Below are 13,573 nucleotides of genomic sequence, written 5' to 3' on the forward strand. Positions count from 1 at the left end.
AGGAGCAAACAGCCAAAGGATGGAGCACAGAGCAGGGGGCGGCACACGAACCAAAAGTCGGGGCAGCTGAGCCAGAGAAGACCAGCAATGTGGCAGGATGGGAGATCCTCACCGTGGTGGCCCCACCCAGCAGCTGCTCTGCCGATGCCCAATTCTGAACTAGACAACTCCGTAAACAAAAGTCAGAAATCAATATTCCATCAGTGGCCCCTTGTCTTCTCGGTCCATGTTCACAATGGCCTCTCGTCTTCAGGGGCACTGGCTGCCATCCTTCCTGTTCTCATTATCACAGCAGCTCTGTCATCAAAGTCAACAACCACAAGACTCCTGTGACCTCGACTGTCTGCATCCACAGCACACCAACAGTCAGTCTGTCTCCTTGCCTTGTAGTCCACCCTGTGAGTTAGGAAAATTACACAACAACCCACGCACCAGCTCAGGTAGACATTGTCTGGTGCCTTGGGACCCACATGGCAGGACCCTCGCCTACCAGAGCCAATGCTGTGTCCAGCCTGTGGGCTGTTTAGATGTGTGATCTGAAAAAAAAAAAAAGTCCACATCCAACAATGTCTCTCTGAGCCAGGGTCAGCATTCACTCAGGAGAAGGTGAAGGAAGCAGAAAGGACCCTCTATCTCCCGTTGTCATGGATGATTGACACCAAAGAGCCACCATGAAACAAGGACTATAAGAGCGGAGTGGGCTCAGCCTCCCTCCTGCCCTCCTGGGTGGGTGTTCGCCCTGAGAGCAGCCCCAGGTGGAACCTACACCCCTCACTGAAGCCCGCAGCACCTTCAGGCCTTGCCTCTACACAGGCCAGGTGACCCCCTCAGCAGGTGACCCCCTCAGCAGGCCACATCACTGAGCATTTCTCTGGGAATCAACGTGTCTCAGCACCTAGCCATGCCAGGCAAGCTTTATGTGTGGCCCCCAGATCAAGACCAGAGCATAGTAAAAGAAGTTATAGTGTAGCAGGAAGCTCACACAATCACCAATAGAGCCTGTGCTTCAGGTGTGTGGGGCTCCTAAGGCCGGGACCTGCTCCCTCCCGGCACTCACAGAGGGATGGGGCCTGTGGTGTCAGGGAACGCCTGTTTCTTGAGCCTCCAGTTTCTACCATGGCAGTGTGTGCCACCACGCACCTTGTCCTTCTCAGACTTCACACCCAGGAGATATGAAATAACAGAAACCTTCTCTTGCTTCTGGAGGCCAGAAGTGTGCCCTCCAGGGTCAGGAGGCTGCACTCTCTATAAAGATGCTCTCAGGGTCCTTCTTGGTGCACCCCACTCCTGGGATCTGGAGCACCTGGCTTGTGGGAGCACCGTGCTCATCTGCACCACCTTCTCCTGGATGAGTTATTAGATTTATGGCTTGCCCTGTCCTAGAGTGACCTCATGTAACTTAACAAAGAATCATGTTTGCTTACAGCTTCAAAGTGCTGCTTCCAAACAGTCATGCTCTGAGGTTTCAAATGGGCTTGAGTTGTGGGGGACACAATTCAACTCAGGACAGACACCAATCCACCATCTTCTGCAGCCTCCTTCATCCACAGCTCTCCTAAAAGGTCGGATAACTATACATGATATGCACATGAAGCACAGAGGAAACATGCAGACACATGTATGTTGTGGAATAATCTTTTTGTATACTGTGAAGATGTGCCCACTCTGGCCATCCCCAGCAGGTCAGCATGGGGACCCCATACCAACAGACAACAGACCAACAGTTAATTTAGAGGGGATGGTGTTTCCACTTCAGCTCTTGAGGACACCTGCTGCACCTGTGTGAGCAGGTGAGCCCCCCCCCCCCTTCATTTTGCTGACCTGGGAAACTCCAGGCAAGCTTCCCGGACAAGCTGGTGGAGGCCAGGATGGTAGGAAGCCCTGCCCTCCCAGCCAGCCACACACTCATGGACACATCAGCCCACCTGGGTTTATGCCCTCTTACCTCCAGGCTCTTTTAAAAGAGTCACAGCCTGTCTATACTCCTGAACCAGAAACTAACCCTGTGATGGATTTGCTATTCCATTTAGTCTGTGTATGAGCTGGAATATACAAGCATGCAGGAAGTCTGCCCCTGTAGAACAATGTCTGTGAGGACAGAGCTGTGCAGACCGCAGCCTGGCTCGTGGAAATGACTACCAGTTGGCCCTTGGATTCCACCAGCTCTTCCCATATGCCTAACATGCTTAAAACGGCTTACATGTCTGCATCCCATCTCTGTGTTTACCATGCATGTACCAAAAGGAAATTACCCATTATGTGTGGCTTTTGAAACTGTGTTCTAATCAATATGGTAGAGCTGTGTATCAGGCCTTACCAGTTTTTACCAGAAAAGAGCCCTGACATTCCTTCACACGGCGGTGGGGAGGCATGTCATCCAAGGAGGGAATTCAGTCTTTCTAAGGGTCAATGTGAGCATCTTGGCTTGGCTAGGCTGGTGGCCAATGCTCTTCTGTGTGCCCTCCCCCACAGGCTCCCCAGGTGCACTCTGTTCATGCCCAGCTGCCCAAACCAAGCCACTGCGCCTTCTTCACTCAGGGCCTCATTGCCTCTGTGCATCACAGCCCGCCCTTCCCCCGGCAAATCAGCCATAATGAGGTCTTCACTCAGGTGCGTGTGTGTCAAGGCCATCTGCAAGGATCCCTGCATTCTCGGGCTGTGACTATCACTGCCACCCACGGTATTTCTTCCCTCCTAGCCGAGACAGATGTTGTCTCTATACAGACCTGCGTTTAGTGTTTTCACCGCCCTCGGTCCATCCCCAACTCCTGAGCCGCCTGCCCTGGGAAGAACAGGGCAGATACCGGCATGAGCAGACTGAGTCCTCAGGTGGGTGACAGAATATATTCTCTTGTGAGAGTAGACACCAACCACCAATGCCAGGCACTGCACAGCCAGAGCTGACAAGAGGGCAATGTGGGACTGAGTGGTGGCCCCTCAGAAGTATGTCCACCTGAAATGTGTAAATATGACCTTACTTATATAAAAAGTGTCCTTGCAGATGTCATGTTAAAGTCTAGGGACTGGATTATACTTTGTGTGACAGCGTCCTTGTGAGACCCAGGGAAGGCCATGTGGAAGAGGGTGATACAGATGAGAGCAATACAGCTGTGAAACTCAGCCACACCTCAGCTGTGACCAGAACGCAAGGAAGGCACCAGAGGGAGCCCCGCCACACCTTGATGAGGAGTCTGGCCTCCAAAGCCCTGTGAGAGTCCTTGTGAAAGGCATCAGGTTCCTGCTGTTAGGGTAACCCCAGGATACTCTAGGCAAGGAGCAAGAACCCCAGACACCCCACTTTTTCCTCTTAGAGGCCCTCATTATAATCTGCAGCTATCCTTTTGACTTCAGATGAGAAAGCACAAGAAAATTCCCTCAAATCTATCAAAACTTGATCTTTTCTTAAAAAGAAAAAGTCTGTTCATTTGTTTTCAGTATCTCCTCAGCAATGTGTTTCTTGGGGTGACGATGTCTTATCTATGAAGTATCTGGGGGACCTTCGGTTAAAAAGGGCTGTGACAAAGACCACAAGTAAAAACAAGTACATCTTCAAAGGCCAGCGCCTAGATCGTGCCCGAGCTCACGTCTGCACAGGTCACTTCTCACCAGGGCTGTCACACACTACAGCACACCCAGGGATCCATCACCCGGCGCTGTGGAGGCTGGACGTTTTCCACTGAGTCGTCATCGGCCTACACTTCTTCCCTTTGTTTCAGCTTCTGGGCGGTTCATGCTTCCTGAGCTCGTGGCTGCCTCTTCAAACCCAGAAGCATGGCGTCTATCTCCATCCCACCCTCTCACCTACCTCAGCTTTTCCTCTCTCCCTCTCTCACGGACCACTGTGGCTGCACTGGGCACCTCTGGAAACCTAAGCAGGTCCTTATAGCCACAGCTCACCCTCTGCCAGAGAAGGCAACCTTTCACAGCTAACAGGATGAGGACACAGGCATCTTTAGGGTCCTTATGACTCCAGGGCACAGTTGGATACACTATTAGATAATATGGTAATCCGGAGTGTCATAAAGGAAACCTACAGACGGAACAGGCCAGCAGGCCTGCGGTCTGAGGTGAGCTAATGGAAGTGTCTTTGCCCTGGAGCCTGGTTTGAGCACAGATGAGCCCAGTAACTGTAGTACAGACCTGTGTGCAAGCTCCTGAGGAATAGTCCTGTGGAAAGGGAAGCTGCCGGATGCATGGTTAGGACGCACTTAGGACGTGTGGACTGCAGTGTAAACCTGGAACGGTGAGGGAGAGGAGCCTGCCCAGACGAGGGCGGTGACAGCTCATCGGGGACGCTAGCACCATGGCCAGAGCAGCCCTCCCCACAGTGGAACTCTCAGACACAGCCCGGAACACAGGGACCCCAGTTAACATGTCCTGATCGAGCACGCACTAATTCTATGACACACCCCGACTGTCTGTGTCAAGCACAGGTGCTTTCTGACCACTGCACCCCATCAAATGAACCCCATCTAAACCACTGTTGACGGGCAGTCAGGTGGCCGCTCTTTATCTTTCTTCCCTATTGTGAACGTAACAATACATCCACGCCTTCTACAGGTTAGACCCAGCCTTCACAACTGAGAAACAGACCTCCACTGTTTGAAACACCTGGTCTGTGATGCCTTGTTATAGATCCCTCCCCCTAAGCAGGCCCTTAAACATGCAGCCAGATGCACTGCCTGACCCTCCCCCAGCCCACACACCCACTGAACTGAAGCCGAAGCTGCAGCGGACTCCATCCACACACTACAGGTGAGGAGCACCGCCCTGCCGGACTCCATCATCCACACACTACAGGTGAGGAGCACCACCCTGCCAGACTCCATCATCCACACACTACAGGTGAGGAGCACCGCCCTGCCGGACTCCATCATCCACACATTACAGGTGAGGAGCACCGCCCTGCCGGACTCCATCATCCACACACTACAGGTGAGGAGCACCACCCTGCCGGACTCCATCATCCACACACTACAGGTGAGGAGCACCGCCCTGCCGGACTCCATCATCCACACACTACAGGTGAGGAGCACCGCCCTGCCGGACTCCATCCACACACTACAGGTGAGGAGCACCACCCTGCCAGACTCCATCATCCACACACTACAGGTGAGGAGCACCGCCCTGCCGGACTCCATCATCCACACACTACAGGTGAGGAGCACCGCCCTGCCGGACTCCATCATCCACACACTACAGGTGAGGAGCACCACCCTGCCGGACTCCATCATCCACACACTACAGGTGAGGAGCACCGCCCTGCCGGACTCCATCCACACACTACAGGTGAGGAGCACCGCCCTGCCGGACTACATCATCCACACACTACAGGTGAGGAGCACCGCCCTGCCGCGGTTTCCAGTGCTGTGAGCAGTCTGTGTTCTTTAGCACAAGCCTGTAAACAAGAGATGGTGGGAAAAGGGAGCTCAGCTGGATTTAGCTTTTCCTACCTACATACCTGAAGAAAACATTGTTTTATGAATATTATAACACTTGAGGGAATTAACAATTGACTATTCTACCTTGTAAAAATGCTACAGAAATAATTACATGGAATGAGCCATGTAAAACTTAAGACTTTATTATGTTTAGTTGAAACTCATGAAAACAGTTATGTTCTTATGCACCATATCTGAAAATGTAAAATATAAAACCCAGTTTTGTCTTATGATACTGTAACAGAACAGAGTACATAAAAAGAAAGTGTCAAGTAGAATCCCAATCACACTTCACATTTCAGCAAGGCTGTCTTCCTGCCTGTTTTCCCTAAAGAAAGACGGGACCACCAAGGGTCTAAGAGCTGCAGAGCTGCAGGGACAGCTGGGGACAGCTCTACTCCTCCAGCCCCGGAGTCGCACAGGTGAATGACGGGAGCAGGAGGAGGGGCAAGGCCAGTTCACGTGGCTGGAAGGCAGCATCGGCAGGCACAGCTTCTCACTGGGTCGTCCCGGAAATTGAAGGGGTACGGGGGTCTTCACACACTTAAGAAGGTGGGTGATCTTCCCCCCGAATGCTCCGGTACTTGGCCATGTCTTCTGGAAACACTTTAGAAAGTTCCTGAATCAGCAGGCTTTTAAATTTCTACAAACAAAAATAGCTGTGTCAAAAAAAATCCAAGATACAGACAGCACGCCCCCTCCAAGGAGCCCAACATCCCAACTGGGCCACCCAAAGGGACGGAGCCAATCACAGGAACATCTGCAGTTAGGGTGGTACAGGGACGCCAGCTCTCTGGGGGACTACACCTTTAAGACAACTCCTTCCCTCCAGCCGGGTGCTCCCCACAGTGGAGAGGACTTCTGCAGGCCACACTCACACTAGAATCTTAAATAACACTCACTGAATCAGTTACTCACTGGAATCACACTGAGGTCACGTGTGCAAAGACCTTCCGAAGCTTTCCCAAGCAGGGCAAATTCATCATCTACTGCAAACACCATGGTTCTCCAGCCACTCATCCCCTAACATCTGTCCTACCCTAGTCTCAGCAGCTGTCCCATGTGCCTGCACCCCAAGCCTCTCCTCTTATGGGCCACAGGCCAAAGTCTGGAAGCCACATGCTGCTTCACTACAACTGCAAACAGTTTCCCCAAGTTTTAACCTGTGCCCACTGTGGACACGCAGGCTGCCAAGTGTGCCTTGAGGCTGTCACAGATCTCAGGTGAGACATGACACCACGTGCCACAGGTACACGAGGAAGATTAACCACATGGGCACCCACCAGTGGGCAGTGCACTCCAGCACAGGCCGAGGCAATGAGCCTAAGATGCCAGTGGGACCAGAAGCCTTAGCCAAGGGTCAATCAGTCCACAGGGACTTCTGATGGGCGCCCAGGAAGTCCCCAACCTAAGCTCACGGGAGAGATGATGCATGGGCTCAATGCTAAGTGGACCACTCCCACTTCTGCGGCGTGTAATCTGACGGAGCCCATCCTCACTCCTGCCACTCAGCTGGAGCCTCCTGAGCCCCAGGCTCGCTCTGTACAGCCTGTGCACAACAGACACGAACGAGCAGCACACGTGTGCCCGCCGACAGCAGGCCGGTAGTGGGCGGCGGCACAGGGGCAGAGTGGGCAGTGGGTGAGAAAGAAAAAGGGGCACTGGTCAGCACCCTGGGGAGACACCCTGTGAGCCTCTCAAAGGAAGCAAGGCTCACGGTGCTAGCAGGGGCCCGGAAGACACAGGAGGCCACAGTGCTCTCTCTGCAGGCCACACACATTGCATCCACTGAGGCCAGTAAGGTCCAAAAAGAGAAAACCAAGCACCATCTGAACCACATTTCAGTGACCTAAGAGGGACAACTGTAGTTTATGTTCAGGACACAGCTCCCTAAATCTCGAGGCAAAGTGGCCAAGTTCTCTGTGGGAAGTGACATGGGAGCTGCTAAGGGTCTGGAGGTCAGACACCAGAGACAGCATAAACCTTCCAGAATCCTCCAACTGCAGCCCATTGGCACAGAAAAGGCCTCCAGTCAGGGTCAACACAAAATCGTACCAGGCGCACTGAATTAGATGTCACCCAAGGGAAGTCAAACTGAAAGCCCTGCCGGCCAGGGACATCACCAGACAAAGGGTAAGACTGCCTATCTGCTCTCTCGACTGTCACAGGACAACTATTACACATGTTGAAACCCTGCTGGGTAGCAGTCACAAGAGTGCGTCAGCCACACTTGCACGCGTGCTAGGTGCTCTCTTGAAGGTGTGCACGCTGACACGACGGGCTGTCTTACCTTCATGGTGTCGATCTTCCCCTTAACTTGCTCATTTTTAGCCAGAGCCCTCTCCAGGCACTCTTTGGTGTAGAGCTGGGGATTCCGACCTTGATCGATGTATCTGCAAACAAGAACATCTCAGTCACGGCCAACTCACCACCTAACCTCAGGTTTCTGGAAACTCGGACAAAAAAACAAAACAAAAAACCTCCAGCAGACACACCTTCACGGGGCTAGTCTAGGAACCAGGCTCTTTTAAATTCTCAAACTTACCAAGCAAGCATTGCTATTTCTAGCAGTTCATGCATCAAGTAATGCTCACTATGAACCCCAGAAAGCATCACAAGCTGTACCCCTTTACATCTGTTCAGACTCACCACTCACAGTGCCTCTGCATAAAAAAAGAAACAAAGCCGGGCGGTGGTGGTGCACACCTTTAATCCCAGCACTCGGGAGGCAGAGACAGGCAGATCTCTGTGAGTTCGAGGCCAGCCTGGTCTACAGCGCGAGATCCAGGAAAGGCGCAAAGCTACACAGAGAAACCCTGTCTCGAAAAACCAAAAAAAAAAAAAAAGAAACAAGCGCACATACGCTGCTACCTTTTGGATCCTCAGCTGTATGATAAAGAAGCTCTTGAAGTTAACTGAGCAGGAGCTCAGGCCTGTAACAGGCACAGCTGAGATGTGGAGTCCACTCCAGACCGGCCTGATTGCTCAGGACATGCTGTGTGTGGAAGCTCAAGGGAGCAGCAGGGGAGCCACAGCAGGACACCGTGTCCATCAGGACACATCAAGAGGGTGTTCTCTATACACTACCTTATTGTACACACTCCAGTGACCTAATGCAACAGGGTGCTTCTCTCCAGTCATTCCAAGACAATACAATTATCCTGACAGTGTCAACATGTTTAGCCAAAACTCCATCATATCCTGATGACATGAAACCCACGGCCCACAATATCCATATTTTACCAAGGATGGACTACCTGGCTATTTCTGTACAGTGGATAAATCTGAATCATTCAGCTACATTAATTATGCATTATAGAGAAAGACTACCACCATACCTTTATGACAAACAGCAAAAATACCAATTTCTAGAGTTTCCTTTTCAGTTTGGTGTATTTGTAACAATGTAATAAAAGCAGCAAATTCTGGTTACTTCTAATAAAAGCATTTCAAACAACAGAAGAGCATGAAAGGCATACCATTCGTGTGTGTTAAGTAAGCATGTGGCTCCTCCACAGCGTGGGGAGGTTGCTGTTTTCTAAGACTCAAAAGTTGAACCCAACCACTATGGATGCACAAAGCCCAACACTGGGATGAAGTGCTGAGAGGTGATCTTATCCTTGCTCTGGACCGCCCATGTGCCTATCAAAGTGTGTGCCGGCAAGTCACGGGAGTCTGTATTCCTCCCACAGTGCGTGCACAGCCCATGAGGAGAAACGCTGAAGGCACCTGCTCCTGAGTCTGCAGGCCACTCTTCCCAGCCACTGTTCTGACACGTCCACAGGACTCTCTGGGAGAAAGATGGCACGCCACAGCCACTGGACTGAGGTCTGCTTCCTCCCAGCAGTGGAGGGATCACCTCCCTGGCCCAGTTTACCACAGGAACCTTTTCAAACACCAGACCAACTTGTTTTCCCAGATGTCTGTGTGTATATTTTTTTTTATTTTGTATTATAGCTCACACACAACTACTGTTTTGTTTGTTTTTGTTTTCAAGATAGGGTTTCTCTGTGTATCCCTGGCTGTTCTGGAACTCTCTGTAGACTAGGCTGGCCTCAAACTCATCGAGAACCACCTGCCTCTACCTCCTAAGTGCTGGGATCAAGTCGTGGGTCACCACATCCAGCTACAGCTCTTTACTTAATGAATTACGAGGATTTTCTCTGGCCTGAGGCTTTTCTCCACTGAACTCAGAAACCTGCTTTTGTATATATTTAACAAGCTTTTGATTTCTCATTTTCATGTGACCGGTCAACAACACAACCCTGGAGTGACACTCACCCATTTTTGAGCCCCGCCAGTCCACTACATTCCATGAAGCCAGGCATTCCTGTCTGCTTTGCTCATGGGCAGTTCCGCAGCACCTGGGCCATGCCTCCCTCACGCTCACTGACTCGCACAGCTAACCCAGATTCAGAGCCAACAGAGATCCCCAGTGATACTCACTCAAAGACTTCTAGAGGCACCGTGATGTCATGCAGCTGCTGCCTGCACTTATCTATGTCCTGTAAGCCCGTAACAATGAAGTTCCTGGGGAAAAGGCAGAGCGGGGCGTATGGTTAGAGCAGACTACAGGACAAGCAGAGCTCACACAGCACTGGGTTTCAAGTCGTGGCAGTTAAAAATGGCAAGGTCAGGGACACTGGGCAGATAACCGAGGAGGCAGCTGGGTATAAGACAGCCACACTAACTAGATAAGAGAAAGATGGGGCCCTGGGAAAAACAACAAAGCCAGTCTCAGCAGGCTCGGGTCTAGGCAATGCTCCAGCTCGCTTGCACACCACAAAGCCCTCCCTGAGGAGGAGTGCAAGATACCCACTGCCCTCTACTCCGGGACACATCTCAGCTTTAGATACATCTTTGCACTCAGCTTTATCAGACTGAACTGTGGGTCAGGATGGCTTCCAGGGCAGTCTCCCACTCCAGAAAGGGGACCATGAAGGTGGGGGGTTAGAGCGAATTTCCAGGTCCAGACACTAGAGGCAGGCCTTGCCTTTCTGCTGAGCTGGGTGTCTCAGCTGGGGGTGGCTTTCCTCTCCCATCATCTACTAGATGAACCCTGAATACCTGCTTGCTCTGCCTGTGCCCTCGTGTTAGCCTTTCTCCCCGGGAGCACAAGAACCAAGACAGCTTACGGTGGCTGGACTCAGGAAAGTCAGGAGACCCCTGCCACCCTCAAAGGGCTTTCACCCTGTGCTGCTCACACCTGAATCCTCAGCTGCCACAGGATTCTGGGGACACCTCTGAACTTAAGAAAATACCCTCAATACTTAATAATTTTCCTTCTGAACTCGGGATGGAGGTGAGGAAAGAGCAAAGCTTTCTGGAACACGTGTCGTTGGATGGGGTTTCAGGGTGGACAGTACCCACAGTCTGCAAGGAAGAAACCCACCCCTCCCGGGTTGAAACTCAGCTCCTTCCAGAACCACCCTAGATCACCTAGCTGCCCCCAAGCCCCGGAGTGTTTCCCTTGTACGGCGGCGGTGAGGCCTTCTCTTGGACATTCTGTTTCCCTGTCCACCATTCCAAAACCAGGCAAAACTGGTTTAAAAAAAAAAAGAAAGAAAGAAAGAAATCAACCCTCTGTGGCCTTCTTCCACAGCCAGGCCTATGCAGCAGGTGGCCCTCGGGAGGTGCATGCTCCTCTTTAAGTTAGGAGCGGGGTCAGCCTCCCCGGTGGGATGGGGTGCGGTGGGGTGCGGTGCGGTGGGGTGCGGTGGGGTGGGGTGGGGTGGAGTGGTGCCTACATCCCCTTGTGGGGCCAGTGTAATCCCAGACTGCCCTTCAGGGTCACACTGGTGCCAGCCTCCTACCCGGAGGATCCAGGGTGGAGCTACCCCGACCCCCGTGGGCTCAGGAGGAGCCGCCTCCCCTGCGGGGTCCCGGGCCAGCGGGCAGGGGCTCCGCACCGACTCCCGCCCCGCCGCCACTCACAGTTTCTGGCTGAGCCCGGCCTGGCTGCTGGGCTGGAAGTCGCTGACGATGATGCCGAGCTGCCGAATGTTCTCCACGAACTTCTCCAGGTGCTCCTCCAGGTGGTCAAACTTCTCCGCCATCGCCAGCTCCGCCCGCCCCTCAGCCGCGGCTCGCAGCGACTCGAGTCCTGCACCCGCGCTCCCGCTTCCGGCTTCCGGACGCCCACTTCCGTTTCCTCGGGAGGAAGGGCGGGGTCTCCGCGGGGGCGGGGCCTAGTCTCGGCGGGGCGGGGCCAGGCGAGGCTGAAGCCCTAGACCGGAAAAGTGCTGGGAAATGTCTAAAGTGGGAGAGAAATGCCTGGCGAAAACACAGCAGATGTTATGTGTAAAAATAAAGACGGGGCGACCATGAAAACTCTTAGCTGGTACCCAGCGTCCTTCAGTGAAGGAAAACCAAGTCTCATCGGGGAAGGAAAGAAGAAAGCTAGAGCGAAGGAGCATAATTTAGTTACACTGAACCTTGTGTGTTCATAATCTGGGAGATAGAAGCAATTTTCTTTAAAAGATAAACAAAATGTGGGCGCAGTGAGATGGCTCCGTGCGTGAAGACGCTTGCTGCCAAACCTGACAGCCTGAGTTCAATCCCCAGGAACCTGCGTGGCCGAAGAGACCAGGATCCTACCCGTAGTCCTCCGACCTCCACACATGAGCTGTGTCACAAGCAAGCCTACACACGGACACAAAATACATAATAAGTAAATGTATCTAAACTGGAAAATCAAAATAAAGCAATGCTTTTTAAAACTAGTCAGGAGGCAAAAATCTCTTTAAAAAAAAATGCCTAAGCCCTGGATGCTTTTCACACTCACTTTTTAAATGAATCAAACATTAAAGAAAAATTATTTTGAAGGGCCCCAGCATACTTGCTTAGCTTAATGCCATTTTTGAGCAGGGCCTGAAAAGTAACTAGAGGTCAGAAAAACAACTTGTACCCTGGATGAGAGCCAAGTCAGCAGGCGTGTCGAGCTCGGGGAAAAACCACGAGCTGTCCTGAGTTTGAACCTGGCCTCATACGAATCGTCCAATCAGAACCCTGTAAACTATGCTTCCTGCTTCTGTACCCGCCCTTCCGCTGCCCAACCCTATAAAAACCCTCCACTCCAGCCCGTGCGCGCGCCAGTCTCTTCAGCCTCTGGAGGGACTGTATCGCCCCGGGTACCCGTGTTCCTGAATAAAGCCTCTTGCTGTTTGCATCTGACTTGTGGTCTCGGTGTAATCTCTGGGCGAGGGTCTCTCCAGAGGGAAGACTCCAGTCGGGGGTCTTTCATTTGGGGGCTCGTCCGGGATTTGAGACCCCCGCCTCGGGACCACCGACCCACTGTCAGGAGGTAAGCTGGCCGGCCACTGTCTGTCTGTATTGTCTCAGTCTGTTTACTTGTCTTTCGTTTTCGTCGGACGTCCTAAGTCAGGTCTGAGTCGGTGGGGGCTGAAGGAGCTGACGAGCTCGGACTTCGCCCACCGAAACCCTGGAAGACGTTCCACGGGTATCTGAAGTCCCCTCTGGGGCACGGAAAGTCCCCTCTGGGGCACGGAAAGTCCCCTCTGGGGCACGGGAAGTCCCCTCTGGGGCACGGGAAGTCCCCTCTGGGGCACGGTTTTTCGGGGCCACCCACGCATCAGAAGGATACGTGGTACTGGCAGGGGACGGAGAATTCAAACACTCCGCGTCCCCATCTGAGTTTTTGCTTTCGGTTTTACGCCGGAGCCGCGCAGCGAAAAATTCTGTGGTCTGTCTTGTCTGTTTGTTTCTCGTTGTGTGTTTAACCCTTCTTTATTTGGAGACCACCATGGGACAGGCTGTCGCCACCCCATTGAGCCTAACCAAGGACCACTGGTCCGATGTTAAGGCCCGAGGAAACAATGAAGGTGTCATTGTCAGGAAGAAGAAATGGATCACCTTCTGCGAGGCCGAATGGGTCATGATGAATGTCGGCTGGCCGCGAGAGGGATCTTTTAACCTCTCTCTTATTTCGCAGGTGGAGGGTAAGGTTTTCGCCCCTAGCCCTTATGGGCATCCCGACCAGGTCCCATATATCACCATCTGGAGATCACTGGTCGAGAACCCATTTCCATGGGTTAAGCCTTTCCTTCCGCAGCCCCCTCCAGTCTCTGGGCCTTCTGCGCCCCCCAACCCAGACTCCTCCCTTTACCCCGTGC

The 13,573-nt window shown here is 52.6% G+C and overlaps 1 protein-coding gene across 1 annotated transcript; it reads right to left on the reverse strand.

The window, feature by feature from the left end:
• Positions 1-5,568: 5,568 nt before the first annotated feature.
• Med10 (mediator complex subunit 10) lies at positions 5,569-11,580 on the reverse strand. The gene is made up of 4 exons (XM_052742927.1): positions 11,376-11,580; positions 9,888-9,971; positions 7,732-7,834; positions 5,569-6,084 (listed from the first exon to the last, which is right to left on the reverse strand). The coding sequence occupies exons 1-4, from the start codon at positions 11,495-11,497 to the stop codon at positions 5,986-5,988; spliced, it is 408 nt and encodes a 135-aa protein (XP_052598887.1). The 5' UTR covers positions 11,498-11,580; the 3' UTR covers positions 5,569-5,985.
• Positions 11,581-13,573: the final 1,993 nt, after the last annotated feature.

Source organism: Peromyscus californicus, unplaced genomic scaffold, assembly GCF_007827085.1.
Source record: "Peromyscus californicus insignis strain IS unplaced genomic scaffold, ASM782708v3 Scaffold_18__1_contigs__length_77618521, whole genome shotgun sequence".
Classification (NCBI taxonomy): Eukaryota; Metazoa; Chordata; class Mammalia; order Rodentia; family Cricetidae; genus Peromyscus; species Peromyscus californicus.

Coding starts and splice junctions, on each gene's coding strand:
- Med10 (XM_052742927.1), bottom strand. CDS start 11,497: ATGGCGGAGAAGTTTGACCACCTGGAGGAGCACCTGGAGAAGTTCGTG. Junction 9,972..11,375: donor GCCGGGCTCAGCCAGAAACT/GTGAGTGGCGGC, acceptor CCTTTTCCCCAG/GAACTTCATTGTTACGGGCT. Junction 7,835..9,887: donor GTGCCTCTAGAAGTCTTTGA/GTGAGTATCACT, acceptor TCTTGTTTGCAG/ATACATCGATCAAGGTCGGA.